Source organism: Microplitis mediator, chromosome 3 (assembly GCF_029852145.1).
Source record: "Microplitis mediator isolate UGA2020A chromosome 3, iyMicMedi2.1, whole genome shotgun sequence".
NCBI classification, from domain to species: domain Eukaryota; kingdom Metazoa; phylum Arthropoda; class Insecta; order Hymenoptera; family Braconidae; genus Microplitis; species Microplitis mediator.
This window is the reverse complement of record NC_079971.1, coordinates 19,808,793-19,829,843: the sequence shown is the minus strand read 5'-3', so window position 1 is coordinate 19,829,843 and position 21,051 is coordinate 19,808,793. Positions and strand designations below refer to the sequence as shown.

Sequence of the window (21,051 nt, the reverse complement as noted above, 5' to 3'; positions counted from 1 at the left end):
ATTTAATTTAATTATATGAGTGTGAATGTAACTGACAGTTGGCAATTTTTAAATTTTGAAATAAATAAATAAAATGTATGTAGATGAGTGGAAATTTTAAAATGCGTATTTAGATCATGATACTGAAGTTAACCGACTAATAATTTTTGAATTTTTTTTTCAAGTAAATCAATTGTAAAAAAAAATATTTGAAAAAATTGCAGCTGTAGTTTTTTTTATTTTCTTCATGTGCATATTTTTAGTGTTTTTTTTTTTCTTGTAATTGATTTGTTGAAAAAAATCCGAAAATTTTTATGATTCTGAAGTTAACCGACATTTAATAATTTTTGGAATTTTTCAAAATCATAAATTATAAAAAAAAAAATATTTTAAGAAATTGCACTTATAGTTTTTTGGATTTCCTACAAGTGCATATTTTTAGTTTTTTTAATTTTTGTAATTAACCAGTTTAAAATAAAATCAAAAAATTTCTAATTGTCTGTTAAATTCAGGATCATAAATCTTTTATTGTCTTCTAACTTCAGAATCATTTAGATCACGAGTGTGAAAATCGCAGACATGAGAAAATTTATAAATTTTAAATAAATAAATTACTAAAATTGAAAAAACTGCGCGTACTTATTTTTAATTGATCTAAATACGCATTTTTTAATTTTCACTACTTATATTTTATTCATTAATTCAAAAATTTAAAAAATTGCCAGCTACATTCACACTAATTTTACATCAATGAAAAATCAGTACGCGCAATTTTTTAAATTTGTTTTTTTAATTATTTAAAATTTATAAATTGTCTCACGTCTGCTACATTCACACTCATCTCCTTTTATTATATTTTTTAATTAAAAAATAAATGTCATAAACCATATATTTAAAATTACGAGTGCGAATGCAGCAGACGAGACATTTTATGAATTTTAAATAAATAAATTAATTAAAATAATCAAATTTAAAAAATTGCGCGTACAGATTTCTCATTGATCTAAATACACATTTTGTATTTTTTATTCTACTTACAGTTTATTTATTTATTCAAAAATTTAAAAAATAACCACTTGTCAATTACAATCACACTCATTTAAAATAATAAAATTTTTAAATAAATGATCTTTTTATCTCGTCCTTTGTCTGACTTTATTGTGAGAGAGAAAGAAATTTAAAAAATATACAATAGAATGCAATGACAGACAAAAAAACAAATATAATATATTGAATTGTATATCTATATATATATTAATATATACATACAATATCTTCTGTTCGGTGGTGACTTCATCTTTAGACAGCGATTCAGGATGGTCGCGTCTGATGATTATTATTATTAGCGCATGTCCGCAACACCTTCTCCCCTTTGATTTAAAAATTTAGACCAATCGGTGAATTACTGAAGTTCTGACTTGTAAGTTTCACCGGCGAGCTTACCCGATGATACCCGAACGCAGATTTTCTATTGTTCCGTTGCGCAGCACGAGGCACGAAGCCGGTAGCCGGTTGTCGAGAACAAGATCGCGACCACAACCGCGTGAGCAGTAGTAGAAGTCGGACGTGCGTAGCGTCTCTTATAATTTCGTCAATTTAAAAATTTAAATTGGTACTTAATTGTTGCAGAAATTACTAGGTAATTAATTATTTAAATAATTGTGATTTTTATTAATTAACCGCGAAGTTCAATAAATTTATTATTCAAGTTTTTGTTTAAATTATTTTTTTATTTTAAAAAGCCGCCGCGTTTTTGTTTTATCGGTCGCGTGTCTTCGCGAAAATATTTTCTACAGTTAAAACATAAAAAACGCGTTAATTAATAATAATTATTGTATTTAAAACTTGATTAATAATTTAATATTATAATTAATTGTAAAAAATTAATAATTTGGTTTTTTTATGCGGTTTCTTTTGTCTCGAGTTGTAAAATTAGTGCAGGTTAAAACTTGTGTGAAGCGATCGTTGTTTCTTGGAAAAAATTTATTCAATTTTTTTTGTTTTTTATTAACAATTGATTTAATTATTTATTTATTTATTAAATAATTATAATAATATTAAAATAATTTTGTGCACGTGTTTTTTTTCTTGCTAAATTACTGAGAGTCGAGTTCTTTGTCTCATTAGTATCTAGGTACGAGATTAAGAGATACGAATTTCTTAGAATCATCAGTATTACATTTTGTCGGTTCACAAAATGGCGTCGGTCATTTGGCTTAAAAAGAAAATAATATTTAGAAAAAAATATTAATTTGCGTCGTGTTTTTGTCTCAAGCATTGAAATCGTTCATCTCGGTCTCTAGTAAACTAAACAAACAGAACGTGTTTAGACTTGTCTTTCATATTTAGTATAAACTAGATACAGATATTTATTCCAAGTCGATATTATAAATATATATATATATATATATATATATATATATATACATATATATATATATATATATATATATATATATATATATATATATATATATATATATACATTTTTTTTTTGTTTAGGTTTTTATTTCATCTAGATAATGTTTGTAGAAAACATTCAATACTAAGAATTCGATCGTAAAAATAAACTGATTTTTTTTATTTCTTTTGCTCACATCAAAGTAAAAAAAAAATATATATATATATATATATATATATATATATATATATATATATATATATATATCAGAAAAAAAATGTAATTTATATAATTATCCTGAAGTTATCAGATGATTAATAATTTTCAAATTTTTTTTTTTCGACTATTTAATTTAAAAAATTAAAAAAATGCACACGTAGAAAATAAAATAAACTACAAGTGCAATTTTCTAAAATATTTTTTTTTTTTATTAAATTTATTGTTTGTAAAAAAATTAAAAAATTATTAGACCGGCTAATTTCAGTATCATTTTAAAAATCGATTTTTTTTCTCAACAAATCAATTGAAAGAAAAAAAAAAACTAAAAATATACACTTGTAGAAAATCTAATTGCTATAGGGACAATTTTTTGAATATTTTTTTTTTTAATTTATCATTTTTTAAAAAATTCACAAATTATTAGACCGGTTACTTCAGTTTCATTCAATGAATTGATTTTTTTTATCCTCAATAAATCGATTAAAAAAAAAAACACACAAGTAGAAAATGAAAAAAAAAACAAGTGCAATTTTTTAAAATATTTTTTAAAAATAAATTTATCGTTTGTAAAAAAAAAATCAAAAAATTATTAGTCCGGCGAATTTCAGTATCATTTTAAAAATTGATTTTTTTTTCTCAACAAATCAATTGAAAGAAAAAAAAAAAAAATCTGCACATGTAGAAAATAAAAAAAAAACAAGTGCAATTTTCTAAAATAATTTTTTTTATAAATTTATTATTTGTAAAAAATTTCAAAAATAATTAGACCGACTAATTCCGGTATAATTTTTTTTAAATTTCAGATTTTCGAATCAGCTAAACAATGGACGGTAGTGGAAGACCGGCTGGAAGAAGCCGAGGCAGAGCGACTAGCAGCAGCACTCCCCAGCAGCAACCTCAAGGAGCATGGGCCCGTCGTCCCGGACCATCGCAAGCTCACGATCCTTCGAAACAGTATGGACCCCCACCGGTAAATTAATTAATAAATTTATAAATAATTTAAGTGGATAGATCTTATAATTTAGAGGAGAAAGACGAAATATTTCCGTTCACAGAGCGGGGTAGGACGTTCCGTCCGTGCGCCCGCACCAACAAGCGCTCCCGCTGGAGACCAGCGTCCACCAGGAGTTGATCGTCCAGCTCCTCCGCCATCTGATATTGTTCCAGTCGGTGTGTAAAATATTTTTTTATATCATTCCATCTTTTTTCTATTTTCTTCAACAGGTTTATTAAGCATGTAATGGTTAATGTATGGTAACAACTCTATCTCGAAAACATTCATCTTTTTTTTTATTTTTTTTTCATTAATCAAGTAAATGTATAGAAAATGTGTAATAAAAACTTTGTCTAGGAGGTGGTGGTGATGCCGCATCAGCTAATGCCGGACGTGGAGCCATGCGAGGCCGCAGAATCATTAATCCAGACATTTTAAATTCACGTCCATCACACGTGAAATTATCGAAGAAAGGTGAGAATTTATTTTTTAAAAAAATTCAGACCAATTACTATTTTTATTGACATCAATTGACTTTTTTTTTCTTCAGGAACCGGAGGTAATCCAGCCAAATTGCAGGCTAATTTCTTCAAAATTTTGAGCGCTCCCGATTGGTGTTTGTTGCTGTACAGAGTCGACTTTGCACCTGAAGAAGACAGAACTATGGTTCGTAAAGGACTTGTACGTCTTCATAGAGAACAATTAGGAGTTTATGTATTTGATGGCACTCTTTTGTACACTGTCTCACGCTATCATGGAGTGACTAAAACAGATGTAAGATTTTAATTGTTTATTAATTATAACGTAATATGTTTGATAAATTTTTAAACATTGATTAATAATTTACTTTTTTGATTCAGGCTATGGAATTATTCTCAGAACGAGTAGGCGATAATACCAAAATAAAAATAAGTATTCGTTTAGTCGGAGAAATAGCCAAAGGTGACCCTCATTACCCTCAATTTTTCAACCTCATTTCTCGCAAAGGGTTGGAATATCTCCGTCTTCAATTAGTCGGGCGTAATTACTTTGATGCCAACGCAAGAGTAAGTTTTATATTTTAAAAAAAAATTTCAACAATTCGACAATGAATTTTTTTATTTAAAAATTTTTTTTTTAAGGTGGAAATTCCCGAGTACAGATTCCAATTGTGGCCTGGATATCAAACGTCTATTCGTCAACACGAACGCGACGTATTGATGGGATGTGAGATCACCCATAAAGTGATGCGTCAAGAGACGATACTTGATATAATGAACAGAATTCGTAATAATTCTCGCGGCGGTGACGTTCAAGTAAATTTCATTCAAAAAATTATTTACGTTTTGTAATTTTTTTTAAAATTTCATTTTATTTAATTTAATTTTTTTTATGTACAGGGAACTTGCAAAGCTGAAATCATTGGTCTGACTGTTTTGACTGATTACAACAACAACACTTACAGACTTGATGATATCGATTTTACTAAAACACCAAAGTCAACATTCAACAAGGGAAAAGACAATGTTCCGACTCCATATCTTGATTATTACTACCAAAAGTATAATATTCGCATTAGATCTGAATCACAACCGCTTCTCGTCGCTCGTTCAACTCAGCGAGATCGTCGTGCTGGACAAGATGAGATAATTTATTTAGTTCCCGAACTCTGTCGGGCAACAGGTAATTTTTTTTTATTTATTTATCTAAAACAGGGTGGCCACAAATTGAGAATTATCAGGAAATTTTTAAGTATCCGGGAATTTGATAGTGACAGTTAGAAATTTTCAAAATTTTTTAATGGTACACTAGTAATCAAAATTCATGTTCCTGATAATCAGAACGTTTTGCGCGCTACGAAAAAAAAAAAAATTGAAAAGTAAAAAGTCTAATGGATAGCGGGATTTTTTAAATGTTTTGCTCACAAATGCTGGTATGTCAGCCGAAAAATTTTGGCCACCTCCAACCTCTGGACTACCCCTTAAGTCGCTCAAAGCAGTCGAATTACATAAATTTTTTTCATTTTTATTGCGCGAAAAACGTTTCGATTTTCAGGTACATAACAATTGAGAGATACTTAAAAAATTGTAAAGTTTTAAGTGATTTTCAGGCTGTAAGCCGGAGGTAAATGGTCGTTCACAAAAGACAAATTGTAATTTTAAGTGTCTAGCTTTCTAATCTGGTTTCGAAATTTTTTTATTCTGCACGTCCCGAAGTAAACCTAAGAAAACGGTTAAAAAAAAAAATTTTTCAATTTTTCTTCGTCTCAGAAACGGTCTACAGGCTTCAATAAATTTTTTCCGATAATTGTAATTGATTTTTGATTACCCCGGAACCGTGCATAAAAAAATTTCAAGACCAGATCAAAACACTAGACACTTGAATCTTCAATTTGTCTTTTTTGTTTTTGTTGTACGGCCATTTTCCTTCGAGTTACCAGTCCAAAATCACTCAAAAATTTGAAATTTTTTTAATATCCCTTAATTTTTGCGACTAGTGTATTTTGAATCTATTTTGATGATGAAAATTCTTATTAAATATTTTAACTTACACACTTTTAACATCTAATAATTAAAAGTAGGGCATATTATTTTATTTTATTGACTTTTTTTTGGTTCCTCACATGATTTAATCATAAAATTTGATTATTGACAATGAAGACATACAGGGTGGCCACGAACCGGGAATATCGGGAATTATCAGGGAATTTAATGCAACCGGGAAATATGGAAATGCCAGGGAATTTCAAAAAGTATCCGGGAATTGAATTGTAACCGTTAAAAGTTTAAAAAATTTTAAATTATACACTAGTTATAAAAATTAAGGGAAATTTAAAAAATTTCAAATTTGAAATGATTTTCAACAGATTGTAACTCTAAGGAAAATGGTCATACGACAAAAACAAAAAAGGCAAATTGTAGATTCGAGTGTCTAGTTTTCTGATTTGGTCTTCAAATTTTTTTATTATGTGCGGTCCCGGAGTAATCATAAGAAAATTATCGAAAAAGAAATTTATCAAATTTTTGCTTATTTTAAAAACGGTCTTCGAGCTTCAATAAATTTTTCCGATAATTATTATTAATTTTTGATTGCCTCGGAACCGTGCATAATAAAAAAATTTTAAGACTCAGATCAGAAAACTAGACACTTGGAGCTACAGTTCGACTTTTGGTTTTTATTGTACGACCATTTTCCTTCGAGTTACAAACTTGAAAATTACTAAAAAATTAATTAGTGTATTTTAAATTCATTTAAATCATAAAATTTCTTATTAAATATTTTAACTTAAACATTTTTAACATGAAATAATCAAAAGTAGCCAATATTAATTTATTATATTGCCATTTTTATGGTTTCTCGCATGATTTAATTATCAAATTTGATTATTAAAAATAAAAATATAATAAAAACTTTAAATATTTAAATGATACGAATAAAATTTCTAAATCAGGGAAAAATGTGAAATACTTTACTGGAAAACCGGGAAATATCAGGAAATTTTGAAATCATTTCTTTGTGGTCACCCTGTACGAGTAAAATTTTTGAATCAGGGAAAAATGTAAAAAAATTTTACTGGAAAACCAGGAAAGAGGAAATTTTTAAATCATTTCTTTGGGGCTACTTTGTAAAAAAAAAAATTGATAGACAAAATAAATTAATAGCTCAATCAATCAACTAATTTTAAAATTAATTTTCAGGATTGACCGACGCAATGAGATCGGATTACAAATTAATGGCAGCATTGGCAGTACACACCCGTCTCAATCCTGAAAGACGTATTGAAAAATTATTGAATTTCAATAGACGTCTGCAGACTACACCTGAAGTTGTCGAAGAGTACCGCAAGTGGAATTTACGATTGGACACCAACTTGGTTGAAATCCCAGCTCGTATACTTCCGCCAGAAAATATTATTTTTGGCAACATGAAACAATCAGCCACTCAAAGAGCTGACTGGACTTCACATTTCCGTTCTGCTCGACTGATTGTCTGCACTAAATTGCACGACTGGGTCCTCATTCTTCCAGAGCGTTTACGTCGTGACGCTCAAGTAAGTTGACTTTAATTGTTCATATAAAATTAATTAAGCAATTGACTAAATTTTTCATTTCTTCAATTAAATTAAATTTTTTTTAATTCCAGCAATTCGTTGGTAACATCGTTAGAGTTGGACAAGGAATGTCCTTTGTAGTAAGTCAGCCAACCGTCCGTGAAATTCGTAACGACTCAGCTCAATCATATGCTGAAGAATTGGAACGCGTTATGAGTCGCAGTACACCTCAACTTGTCTGCTGTATTGCATTCAGATCAAAAGCTGATGTTTACTCAGCTATTAAGAAGAAGTGTTGTGTTGATCGTCCCGTTCCAAGTCAAGTTATTCTTGCCAAAAATTTGGCTTCCAAAGGAGCCATGTCAATTGCTACCAAAGTCGCTATTCAAATGAACTGTAAAATTGGTGGCGCTCCCTGGAGTATGGACTTTGGAATGGCTGGATTGATGGTCGTTGGATTTGATGTTTGTCATGATCCTAATCACCGTGGAACTGATTTTGGTAAATTGATTTACTTTTTTATTATACATATTTACAGGAGAGAGGAGCAAAACTAAATATCCCCAAAATTTTTTTTTTCTAAACATTCCAAAATTATTTCTGAAAATATAATTGAACATTATTTTTAATTTTTTTTGTCGCCGTTTTAGAAGAATTTTTTTATTGAAAAAAAATAGTATGAAATTGATTTCATTTCTTTTCTTATCAACTTGAGATTAAAAAACTCAATTTTGAATTACGTCAGATGTATTTTAATAATTAACTTGGAAACATTTACATTTTTTATAATGAACTTTCAATTATTTACATATTTTAAGTATTTTTATTATTTACTTTTAATTTAACTTACAATTAATTTAAAACTAAAACGTAATTTGAAATTTAATTAACTGATAATTTTTTTATTTGCTACTTTAGGCAACATATAATTGTTTTTTTTTTTTGTTTTAAATATCTAACTTAAATCTTTTGCATTAAAGTTAGAGCCATTCTCAAATAGTGCCCCCCCCCCACTTTTTAAAAATATTAAATGACTTTCAATTTTAATGACTATTAAAGTTTTTATAATTGATTAAAAAAAGGTTTAAGCATTAATTAAAAGAAAGGCAACGCACTTACAATTTCGCCGAGACAGATTTAAGAAAAAATAATCTACAGTTGATATCAATTAGAAGTTAAAAAAAATTTAGAAAATAAATTTCAGTAAAATTTTTATGTCAATATTATAATTTGAAATGGCAAATTTTTTAGGCTGAAATTTATTTTAATAAATTTCTTTTAACTCCTTATTGACTTTTTTAAAATCTATATTTCGGCGAAATTGTAACTGCGTTGTCATTTTTTCAATTAATGCTTCAATTTTTTTAAATTTTATTGATGAAATTTTGATACTGTTATGACAGTTCAAGGTCAATGGTTATTTATAAAAGTGGGGGGGGGGCTCTGTCGGAAAATGCCCTTCCAAACAATTAGTGATGAACAAAAAAAAAAATTGATAATTTAAAGTAAATAGTAAACTTTTTCAAAAATCGAAAGTGTTACAAAATGTTAATTATTTTAATTTTACAATCAAAACCCTGAAATTTTTTTTTTCTCTATTTGCATCCAATCATTACGTGAAATATAATTTTCTTTAAGTAAATTACAAAAAAAATTTGATCCATTTTGCTCGCGAAAAATTAAATTTTTTTTTTTAATAGCCGAGAAATTTTCTACTCACTTTGCATATCAAAAAAAAAAAAAAAAAAAATTTTACGTATTTGTGTTCCCGGAAACTCAACAGTTCCTTGAGAACCGCCCCCCTCCCTTCTGTAAATATCTAAATAATTATCTATTAAAAATTGATTGATTTAATACTTAAAAATTTAATTAAATAATTTTTTTGTAAATTTTCAGGTGCTATGGTTGCCTCACTTGATCGTGGAATGACCAGATACTTCTCAGCTGTCAGTGCTCATCGTAGTAACGAAGAATTGACAAATGAATTCAGTCTTAACATGGTCAAGGCACTACGCAAGTATGCGGAATTAAACTCCGGACAATTGCCAGCGCGTATTGTTATTTACCGTGATGGTGTTGGCGATGGACAAATTCCTTACGTACTTGATCACGAAGTAAACCATCTCCAAGAAGCTCTTGCTAAACTCTACGGTCGTACTGAATTAGTAAAGATGTCATTCATCATCGTCACCAAACGCATCAACACCAGATTATTCTACAATCGCCGTGAAAACCCACCACCAGGTAGTATTGTAGACGATGTTATTACCAACCCATGGAGATACGACTTCTTCATTGTCTCGCAATGTGTAAGACAAGGATCCGTATCACCCACTGCTTACAATGTCGTTCATGATAACGCGGGAATTGATGTCACCGGTCTCCAGAGATTGACATTCCAGTTGACTCACATGTATTTCAACTGGAGTGGAACTGTCAGAGTGCCGGCACCCTGTCAGTATGCCCACAAACTAGCGTTCTTGGTCGCGCAAAGTATTCACCGATCTCCAAGCAGTCACTTGGAAAGTCTTTTATATTTCCTTTAAAAAACAAAAAAAAATTATTAAGCAAAAGAATAATTTGCTTTAACTTTTTTTTTAATTAAATTTCTTACTTATGAATTTAAAATATTTTTTATTAATGTATCGGTGAAATACTTTTTTTTTTTTTTTATTTTTTCAGTAAAAAGACAATTTTTATTTTATTACTTCATTTTTATTTCTTTAGTTAACTGGAATTTTTAATAATTTAAAGAAAAAAAAAAACTGAAAGGTGGCAGTTAAATATTATGATTATTAAAATTATAACTAAATATTTTTTTATTATAAACTTACGTAAGTTATCAGTATTTTAAAATATTTATTAGTAAATAATTATTCAGACATTTGATCTACGTAAGAAAAAAAAGAAAAATGTTACCGCCTTAAACATGACTAGAAATTGTTTAAAAAGTCATGATGATAAAAAAAATATCATTATCTTAATTAAGTATATGTTGATTTAAAAGTAAAATATCAGTAAGAAATATTAAATGTTTACTTAATTTTAATTATTGAATAAATTGATACTAAGTTTAAATTTTGAGTTTTATTTTTTATTTCAGTTCACTAAAAAAATATAACATTTTTATCAATTAGCATAAAATTTTTCAATTGAAAAAAAAGTCAAAAATAATCTGACAGGAAAAATTAAATCTCATTTAATGGAATCACGAGTTAATTAAAAATAAGAGATTTTGCAATTACAGTCTTAATTCATAAAAATTATTAATTAAATATATAAAATTTTAATTTATATAAAATACATTTTTTATGATAAAAAATAATTCATGCTTATAATTAATTTTATCGATTCTCTTCAGCATCTTGCTCTCCTGCTACCGCGTCAATTACTCTGACTTCGTCATTACGCGGTGGTCGGTGTCGTCCAAGTCGCGATTGACATTTTCTTAACAATTGCGGTATTAATACATTATTATAAAATGAAGTTCCAATTAATAAGATGGTGAAACCAAATACCTGTAGATTTAAATATTTATTGATTAATTAAATTTTATATCTAATTAAAAGTAAAGAAAAAAAAAAATGTAAGGTATTTACTTGAATCGTAGTAGAGACGTAATGTAGCTCTTGCCATTGAAATATAATTGAAAATATCCAGATGGTAATTGTTCTGATACTGTCAAGTATCATACGCGTCGTAGCGCTCATTTCTTTAGTGACGCTGATGCCAGCGAAATTAAAGAATGCAATACTTAACATGATACCTTTTAAAATAAAAAAAATAAGATTGATAAATAATTAATTATTAATAATTACGCAGCGTTACAATTCCACTCACAATATCTCTACTTAAGGGGATACGCTACCGGACCTCTTTCTCACACTCAGAAAAATAAACGGGACTGTCTTTGTTGCACTCATAGAGTAAATGAGAATTTTAAAACAATTTTTCTTGGAGACGAACTGGAATTTTTGAAAATACGAAATTTCTAGCCTTCTATCAAGGTTTCAAAAAACGCCAAAGACCCTTTAGGTTTCCAGTGTTTGCCCGTGAATTAAATTTAATTTAAAATCGGTTACCGTTACCGCTTAAGGGAAATTGCTACAGCTCTACTCACTCACAACTTGATTCAGCCTCAACTCTACTCACCGTTTTTTTTTTTACTCAGGTTTAACTCTACTCAGTTGGGTGTTTACTCAGCTACAACTCTACTCACGTATTTTAGCCTATCGATAAAATAGCAATTCTTTGTGAGAAGAGTTGTAGCTGAATAAAGACACAACTGAGTAGAGTTGAACCTGAGTAAAAAAAACTGAGTAGAGTTGAGGCTGAGTAAAGTGTGAGTAGAATTGTAACACTGCCAATAATTAGGGTGGTGCAATTAAGTCTGTTACAGCGGGTAAAAAAGATAACTAGGTCAATTGACTACTCAGCTAATCATCTTAATATTTAGCCAACGGCTGAACTGGCTAAATGATAAATTTAATTATTGACGGCTAATAAATATGTATAAATTATATTTACTTTATTTTTTAAGGCCATTCTTAGATAGTGCCCCTACTTTTTAAAAATTTTCTATGATTTTCAACTGTCAAAGGTATCAACATTTTATTAATTTATTAAAATAGAATTAAAGTATTAGTAGAAAAAATGACAATTTTGCTGAGATATAAATTTAAAAGAAATAAAATTACAGTCGATATTAATTGGGAGTTGAACGAAATTTGGAAAATAAATTTCAGTAAAATCTTTGTCAATTTTATAATTTTTTAGCCTAAAATTTATTAAACAAATTTTGTTTAATTCATAAGAACTGTAGGTAACTTTTTAAAAATTTTGAGTCTCGACGAAATAGCAACGACGTTTTCCTTTTTTCAGTTGAAGTTTTAATTTTTTTTTTTAATCGTTAATGAAATTTTAATACAGTTGAGACAGTATAAAGTTATTGCATATTTTCAAAAAGTGGGGGGGGGGGCAATGTCTGAGAATCTCCTTAAGTTGATAAAACCATTTAAATATAATTTATTGTACTGCCACATAAAATAAGAACAATTTTGTAGTAGAAAAATATTTTAGTTTTCAAATTAATTATGAAACTTCAGTGATATTTCTATTTGAATAACGAAATATCATTCGCTTGCATTTTCTGGTGGTAAGTAAAGCAAGAGACCCAGTACCCGATCAAAGAACTAGCACCCGACCACTCTGGTATTTGTTCGAATACTAGTTCCCTAATCGGATACTAGTTCTTGTATCTTAGTTCCGTTTAACAGAAAAGAATAAGATTTTAATTGACCGTAGGTAGTTGATTGATAAATAATGAAATTAACTATTGAACCTGGTTAACTTGTTAGTCAACTAGTTAACCTGTCAGCACTCCCGTTATGAGGATTTTGCTCACAGGACACTATTCAAATTATAGGATGTCGCTGTCGCGTGAGCGAGACACTAAAAATCACGGAAGTATTGAAGTGTTAAATTGTATACTCTTATTAATAATAAATAAATTTTTACCAATGATGGACATAAAGAGTCTGCCGCTGTTTCCAATTTGAATAAATGCATCGATAGGTGCCTCGAGTGTACCCTGAGAATTATCAGCAAATGGAGGATCAGCTTTAATATAATTAAACGGAATAATAGTTAAAAATATTCCTATAAAACCGAAAACTCCTTCCCAACCAACAGCTTGAAGCGGTGGAATGTCTAATCCAGATAAAAATTTCTCTTCCACTACCATTTGTACAGCTGTTATTACCTATAAATAATTTAAAAGTAAATAATTAAATTTTTTTCATCATATCCTTGATGGAAATTATTTATTAATAACTTACTTGAGCAGAAATAATCAATAAATCACCAGTGATAATTGAATTTCTATCCATCGTTTGTTCAGTTACTATTAAATCGCTTACACCCACCAGAGTTAAACCAAATATCACCATACCAATTCCTGACCATTCTCGTGATCCGAGTTTACGGTCCAAAAATCCCATTGATAAAATACCAGTAAAAACAATAACTGACCCACGGAGCATTTGAAAACTACTTGCGTATGTCAGATTTAATCCAACGTACATTATTGATGTTGCAATCATGTCGCATAAAGCGGGAATTACAAATATTAACGGATTAAAATTTCTTGATCCTTTTGTCAGACGATTGTTGTCCACTGATCCATCCTATTTAATTATTTTATGTAAAAAAATAATTTTATATTTAAATATCAGGTGATTTTGTAATTATTTTTATTGAAGATATAGAAAATTTTTATGATCTTGAAGTTAGCAGACAATTCAAAATTTTCAGATTTTTTTTTCAACAAATCAATTACAAAAAAATGAAAACTAAAAATATGCGCATGTAGAAAATTTTAAAAACTAAAGGTGCAATTTTTCCAAATTTTTTTTTTCTTCAAATTTACCGTCTAAAAGAAAATCCAAAAATTATTAGACGTCGGTTAACTTCAATATCATAAAATTTTTTCATGTTCCGGACGTTGGGGACGATCCTGAAGTTGGCAGACAATTAAAAATTTTTTGATTTTGAACAATTAAATTTGAAAAAAAAAAAAAAAAAAAAAAACTAAAAATATGCACATATAGAAAATTTATAAGACTACAAGTGCAATTTTTTAAAATATTTTTTTTTAATAATTTATTGTTTTTTTAAAAATCCAAAAATTATTAGACGTCGGCTAATTTCAATATCATACGTTAGGGGACAGTTGAAAATTTTTGGATTTTTTTTTAACAAATCAATTAAACTAAATTAAATTTAACACATGCAGGAAATTTAAAAGAATATGAGTGCATTTTTTTACAACGTTTTTTTTTTTTTGTAATTTACCGATTTGAAAAAAATCCAAATTTATCAGATGTTGGCTAACTTTAGTATCATATTTTGTCGCTAATATTCTATATTTATGTTTAATGAATAATTAATTAGTAATTTGCATTGAAGAAAATTTTTAATTAGAACTTAATTGTACCGATTTTTTTTTAATAATTTAATTTAGAGCCAGAGAATTTTTTTTCATGCGATTTTCTTTTTATCAGTGTCAGAATTTAAAAATTTATGTCAATCATTAATTCATTGAAAAATTTTAATTTATAATAAACTCATTACAGTAATTTTAAATAATTAATTATTCATAAAAACAAAATACACAAAAAATTTCTCTTATAAAAAAAATTTATTCTTGATCTCTGAAATTAATTCATTGGAAATTTTCAATGAAATTTTTCTCTTAGCTAAAGAAATTACAAACATTTTTGAAATAAATTTTTTTTTAAAGCTGACATAACAAAAAAAAAATTTTGAAAAAAAAGTTGAAAAATTCTATCAAAACTAATAAAATATTTAAATACTTAAATAGTATATTGTACAACTAGTGCGCTCATTTGCTCGTGTGGGTGATCGGCAACACCGCACAAATTGAACATACTTTTTTTTATTATTAATGCCATATGAGTACTATGTTAGGGCTCGCTGTTTTGTTCCCCAAGTAGCTTTTTGCTGATTCAAATGTCGTGGAAACAGTTGAATGGGCAAACAGTTATTTGGCGAATAAAAGAGCGTGCGCTAAGATAGCACTTATATCGCATGAATGATAAAAAAGTCTTTTGTGAGACACTTGAAATTTTATGATTCTGAAGTCAGTAGACAATTAAAAATTTTTAGATTTTTTTCCAACATTTAAATTTGAATAAAAAAAAAAAACTAAAAATATGCACATGCAGAAAATTTGACAGACTATAAGTGCAATTTTTTGAAATATTTTTTTTCTTTTAATTGATCGTTTTTTACAAAATCCAAAAATTATTAAACGTCGGCTAACTTCAGTACCATGAAATTTTTATGGTATTTGTTAATTTTTTTCAGAAATATTTTATTTCATAGCGAGTAAAATTTTTTTTACAAAGAATTACTACAAAATATTGAAAAGTTTCAATAAACTAATTTTTTGGATCAAGAATTTATTATTTTTATTTTTTTAATAAAATTATTTTTTCTCTCAGCTTAAAAAAAAAAATAAAAATTTGAATTTAAAAAATTTTTGAATCAATTTGTGTGTCATCAAAATATTTAATAAAAATTTTTTTGTAAATATTAAATAAGTGGAGTAAATAAAAATATCGCGCGCTCGTTTGTATTAAAAAGCTCCTACTCCATGTAAAAATATAAAATAAATGTAAATTCGATACATCGTTTAGTTGATAATTAAAGATAAAGTAATCACTTTTGTTTAGTCATTTATAAATTCTTATAGATAAAACTATAAAATTATGCTCTCACATTACATTAATCGTAAGTTGTATTAAAATATTTAAACGTGACTAGAATAATAAAATAATAAATAAAAATTAATAAAAGTAACTTACATTGCGACGATTATAATAAACATATATGAGTTTAAAAATCAATAAACATGACATTTCACCTAAAAACATAAAACTTGACTGTATAAATGGATGATTGAAATGTCTAGGCTGTCCATCTTCACCAGGTACAATTAATCTGTCTGAGTATCTACAAAAATACAGTTTTTTTTACTTTTTTAGTGTAACTTTTATAATACTGAAGTATATGACAATAAAGTTTGCAGACATTTAAAAATTTTTTGATTTTTTTTAACAAAAAAATGAATATTAAAAAATTACACGTGTAGTTTATGAAATTTCCGACATGTGCATTCTTTAGAAAAATTTTTTTTTTCATTATTTATCTGTTGAAAAAAATTTTTTTAATTTTAAATGTCTGCTAACTTAACTATCATCTGAAGTATGAGTGTAAATGTAGCAGATATGAGAAAATTTTGAATTATAAATTAACGAACTATGCAATTAAAATTAAGAAAAAATGCATGTGCGGATTTTGAAATTCTACAAATGTGAATTTTTGGATTTTTATTCGATTAACATTTTCTTCATTTATTTCAAAATTATAATAATTGTCGAATGTCTCCAACATTTACACTCATTACTGAAGTAAGCTGACGTCTAGTAATTTTTGGATTTTTTTCAAATCGGTAAATTACAAAAAAATATATATTGTGAAAAAATGCACCTATAGTTTTTTTAATTTTCTGCATGTGCATATTTTTAGATTTTTTTTTTTTTGGTAATTTATTTGTTAATAAAAAGAAAATCCGAAAATTGTTAATTGTCTACTAACTTCAAGGTCATATTCTTTTATTATAAAATCCTGTGTAAAAAAAATTAATTACAAAAACTTTGATGATAGTGAACTTCCGGAATTGAAATAATTCTAAACTTTAAATTGAACATTTTTGGAACTTTTAAAAAATTAGAAAGAAGACTATTTTTTACTGGTGAAGGTTTTTGAGTAAAAATAATTTTATTTGACAATTTTTTGGGTTTGAAGGACATGAAAAAAAAGAAATTAGTTAGGAATTATGAACATTTACGACTCTTACCAGAATTATTCAGGTGTGAGGCGAAAAAAAATAAAAATGACCCAGGTCAAAAAAATAACTTGATTTTGACTTGCTTTTAACTTAATTTCGACTGCTATAATTTTTTAAAATTTGCATTTGACTTATTTGATTTAATTTTAGCTACACCTGATTTTTTTAACTTCAATATGACTTTTTTAACTGAAGAATTCAAGTCACATTTAAGTCACATTGACTTGGATCTGACTTATTTGACTCAAATTTAAGTTATTCAAGTTAAAGTGACTTTAATTTTACTTAGTTAACTTAAATTTTTAAGTAAAATAAGTCAAACTCGACTTGAATTTGACTTAAATTTAAGTCGTTCAAGTCAGATCCAAGACAACGTGACTTTAATTAGACTTAGTTGGCGTAAATCGGTACTTAGTAAGACAGCTTAATCAAAAGCAAGTGTATTTTCATATCTTAATATGCGATTTTGCGTTATTAAAAAAAAAACTTGACTTGCTTTTGTCATTCTACACTTGCTTTACTTCCAATTTTTTAAATTACGCCAAAATCAAGTTATTTTTTAGACCCGGAGACTTGAAAAAATACTTATCAATTTTTTTTTTATTTTTATTACATTGTTTTGGGCAGGTCAGTTATTTTTTCATTTTTTGGCATTCAAAAATAGTCTAAAAAATGAGTGATTGGAGCTTTTAATAAACTCACAAAACTGTCAATTTTGCTTAAAAAATTTCAAAAAAATTTCAAAAATCGACACTAGTTTAAAATTTTTCACACTTCTCTGAGAGAAATAAAAATAAAATTCAAGTAACCATGTTTACTTAACTCATAATACTAAAAATAAGAAAAAATTTTCTTTATAAAAACTGTTTGAATCTACTCATAAATTTCTACAGAAAATGCATTTTCACTAAAATTAAGAAAATATTTACTTGGCATTATTTAAGCAAAATGATTCTTAAATCAAGAAATTTTACTTGGAAAAATACACTTTTTTCTCTCAGTGAATTCTAATTATTTCAAAGTTACAAAAATGTTCAACTTAAAGTTCAGAATTCCCTCAATTTTTAAGTTCACTTTTAGGAAAATTTTTTGAACTAATTTTTTTTACACTCAGTGATAATTTATCAAAAACAAAACTTACTTGACAGACAAAGTATTAAATGATCCTGTCACGACCATAAGAAGAGCTAAAAATTTTTGGTAATTCGTCCACGCCATTTTCTTATTTTTTTATGTTATTTTTTTTACAGGATTCTATTTTAGACTGGAAATAATAAATAATATAATTAATATCAACAATATGGTATATAAATTTCACGACTCATGATGCGAAGCATCAGAGTGTGCTTTACGATCGAAAAATTTTTTTTTATATACATAAAAAAATTTTAAAAAAAAGTCAAATAAATTCTTTGTTATAAAATTAATTTAAAAAATTTCAAAATTTATTTATAAAATAAAATTCGTATTTCATAATAAAAAAAAAAAAGTATGAAATATTTAAATACATTTCCATTGTTCTGCATTATCTATAACATAAAAAACTGAGTCGTATTTCACGTGAAACGTCAAAGTTATTGATAAAGAATGACGTGAAATATTAAATGTTATTACAAGTAAAATGTATGTTGACTTTTTTTTTTTTTTAGATATTTATTTATAAATAAATACTTACTTATAGACATATTACTAATTAATCATACTTCAATTTTATGTTATTTGTTTACACTGACAAATATATTTTAGATATTTTTTATTTTGTTTATATTTTTATAATTAATTTTTTGGTAATATGTCAGATTGGCTGACAGTGATTATGAGAAAGCACTTTGATCGGTGAATAATCACTGCAATAGTGTCATTACTTTACACATATATATACTCTCCATTTGCAATAAATAAAATTACAACTAAGAATATGTGGGAGCATAGAGAAGAGAGAGAATGGAGCAAATCAGCAAAGAAATGTCAGACACGTAGAATTGAATTGTCGATAAAAATGCAGCAAACAAAATTTCTTTATCAACTTTTGTTAAAATAGATTGGGAATGATCCCATGGGTCATTTCATGAAATGACCAATCAAAAAACTTGTAACTTCCCGCTAAGAAAATCGAACATTTTCGAAACATTCGCACAGTAAAAAAGGATCCGTCAAAATCAACACATATCGTGTGTAAAACTGGAATTCTTAAAAATTCTTTTGTGATGGTCGACATTATTTTGAATATATTTTGTGTGTTGATTTGACAGTAACATATAAAAAGTGTTACTGTCGAATAAAGTAACATTTTTTTGTGTTAAAAAATCAATCGATTGCGACTTTTTTTGAAAATTTTAAATTTTCTTAGCGGGAAGTTAAAAAACTTGAAAATAAACAATGATCATAATGTTGATAGTAATATATATTTTCCAACCGACAAAAGAAAACTTAATGTGTCTATAAATAGTATATTGTGTGACAAGGGATGAAACATGACGATTTCAAACTGTTTTATCCTCCCTGTTAGCCAAGTTAATAGACACTTTCTGAGAAAGTTGGTGACAAAAGTTAGAAATTCAATAAGTTGACGGTCACTTTCTGAGAAAGTTCTCAGAAACCTGCATTCCAGTTGCGGCTCCATACTGGCGTCAAATTTCTCAGAAAGTTGGCGGTAACTTATAGCCAAAAGTTGCAAAGTTGTCGACAGCTTGTTGTCAAGTTGATAGCAAACTAATAAATACCAACTTTTGGACGAGAAACTCTGGCTATCAGGGGCTGAGTTACACACCATATTTTTCATGATTACTTGCATCGGAACTTCAAGATTCAGTGTCAGCAGCCAGTAAGAAACAAGTTAATTTCAAGCCGATGATAAGGAGAACTGTTAGAGAATGAGAAATTTGTGATTTACAGTCACTAATTAAATATTAAATAAGACAAAAATATTATTTTCACTAATATTTTATTAATTTTATTTGGTTAATTAAAACTTAAATCACTTAAAAATGAAATGAGTAAACCGAAGTAACAAGTAAACAAATGAGAGTGATAAGGCTGCAAATGAACATTAAATATAACTGACACCGGGTAGAAACAACCCTAGCAGATCCGAATTACGGTAAATTACAGCAATTTACCGTAAGTTACCGTAATTTCGCCGAAAATCTACGGTAATTTACCTATATTACCGGGATTTACCGCAATTTACCGTAAATTGTGGCAAATTACCGTACGTTGCGGTAATTTACGGTAAATCACCGTAGATTTTTGGCGAAATTACGGTTAGTTGCGGTAATTTACCGTAATTCGGATCTGCTAGGGTAACATCTAACACCGCAAAATAAGATCATACTACGGGAAAAATAGCGTAAATATACTGGAATAAAAATACGGCATTCTATATTGATGAATGTAGATCAAATTATTAATTTTTTACATTTATTAGAAAAAATCAAAATAGATCGAAAAATTAAAAAATTATTAAATTGTATAGATTCTAATCTATACCTTCAATGTAAGAAAATCTAAGTTATCTGAATACTTGTAATGATATCAATGTAGATCTACAATTTGAAAGTTCGGTCAACACTGATGAGAACAGATTTCTTTACGATTTGAATAATATCCAGCACTACACAATACCATATCTTAAAGACACGGTACCGAAATGTCAAGTAAAGACAGTTGTTTACAGTCAAATATTCGATTATCAACAGACATTCCAGTGAAAAGCTTCACATTACAGTAAAATACAGCAAGTTTACCGCAATTATATGGTGAAATACCGCAATTTAACAAAACTTCTACGGTAAAGTACTGCACTGTTACCACAACTTTACGGCGAAAATGCGGCATTTTTACCGTAAACTACCGTACTTTCACCGCAACATTGCCGCAAATTTACCGCAGCTTCACCGCAAATTTGCCGTAAATTTGCAGCATTTCGCCGTAAATTACGGCAATTTACCGTAATTTGCCGTAGATTACCGTAATTTACGGCAAATTGCCGTAAT

At 27.7% G+C, this 21,051-nt stretch overlaps 2 protein-coding genes across 5 annotated transcripts; one reads left to right on the top strand and one right to left on the bottom strand.

Moving 5' to 3' along the window:
- Positions 1-1,468: 1,468 nt before the first annotated feature.
- LOC130664990 (piwi-like protein Siwi) lies at positions 1,469-10,701 on the top strand. Of its 4 annotated transcripts, none has more exons than XM_057465223.1 (11): positions 1,469-1,618; positions 3,403-3,569; positions 3,655-3,769; positions 3,954-4,067; positions 4,144-4,367; positions 4,454-4,639; positions 4,715-4,888; positions 4,973-5,255; positions 7,271-7,623; positions 7,716-8,124; positions 9,520-10,701. In XM_057465223.1, exons 2-11 carry the CDS (start codon positions 3,423-3,425, stop codon positions 10,167-10,169), a joined length of 2,655 nt encoding a protein of 884 aa, XP_057321206.1. In that variant the 5' UTR covers positions 1,469-1,618; positions 3,403-3,422; the 3' UTR covers positions 10,170-10,701. The 4 variants fall into 4 exon arrangements, with proteins under 4 accessions (XP_057321206.1, XP_057321205.1, XP_057321204.1 ...); XM_057465222.1 differs by having other exon boundaries at positions 3,951-4,067; XM_057465221.1 differs by having other exon boundaries at positions 3,634-3,769.
- LOC130664991 (solute carrier family 35 member F6) lies at positions 10,696-18,977 on the bottom strand. Its single transcript, XM_057465224.1, has 7 exons — positions 18,732-18,977; positions 18,198-18,320; positions 16,011-16,158; positions 13,461-13,808; positions 13,141-13,384; positions 11,223-11,389; positions 10,696-11,141 (listed from the first exon to the last, which is right to left on the bottom strand). Exons 2-7 carry the CDS (start codon positions 18,272-18,274, stop codon positions 10,968-10,970), a joined length of 1,158 nt encoding a protein of 385 aa, XP_057321207.1. The 5' UTR covers positions 18,275-18,320; positions 18,732-18,977; the 3' UTR covers positions 10,696-10,967.
- Positions 18,978-21,051: the final 2,074 nt, after the last annotated feature.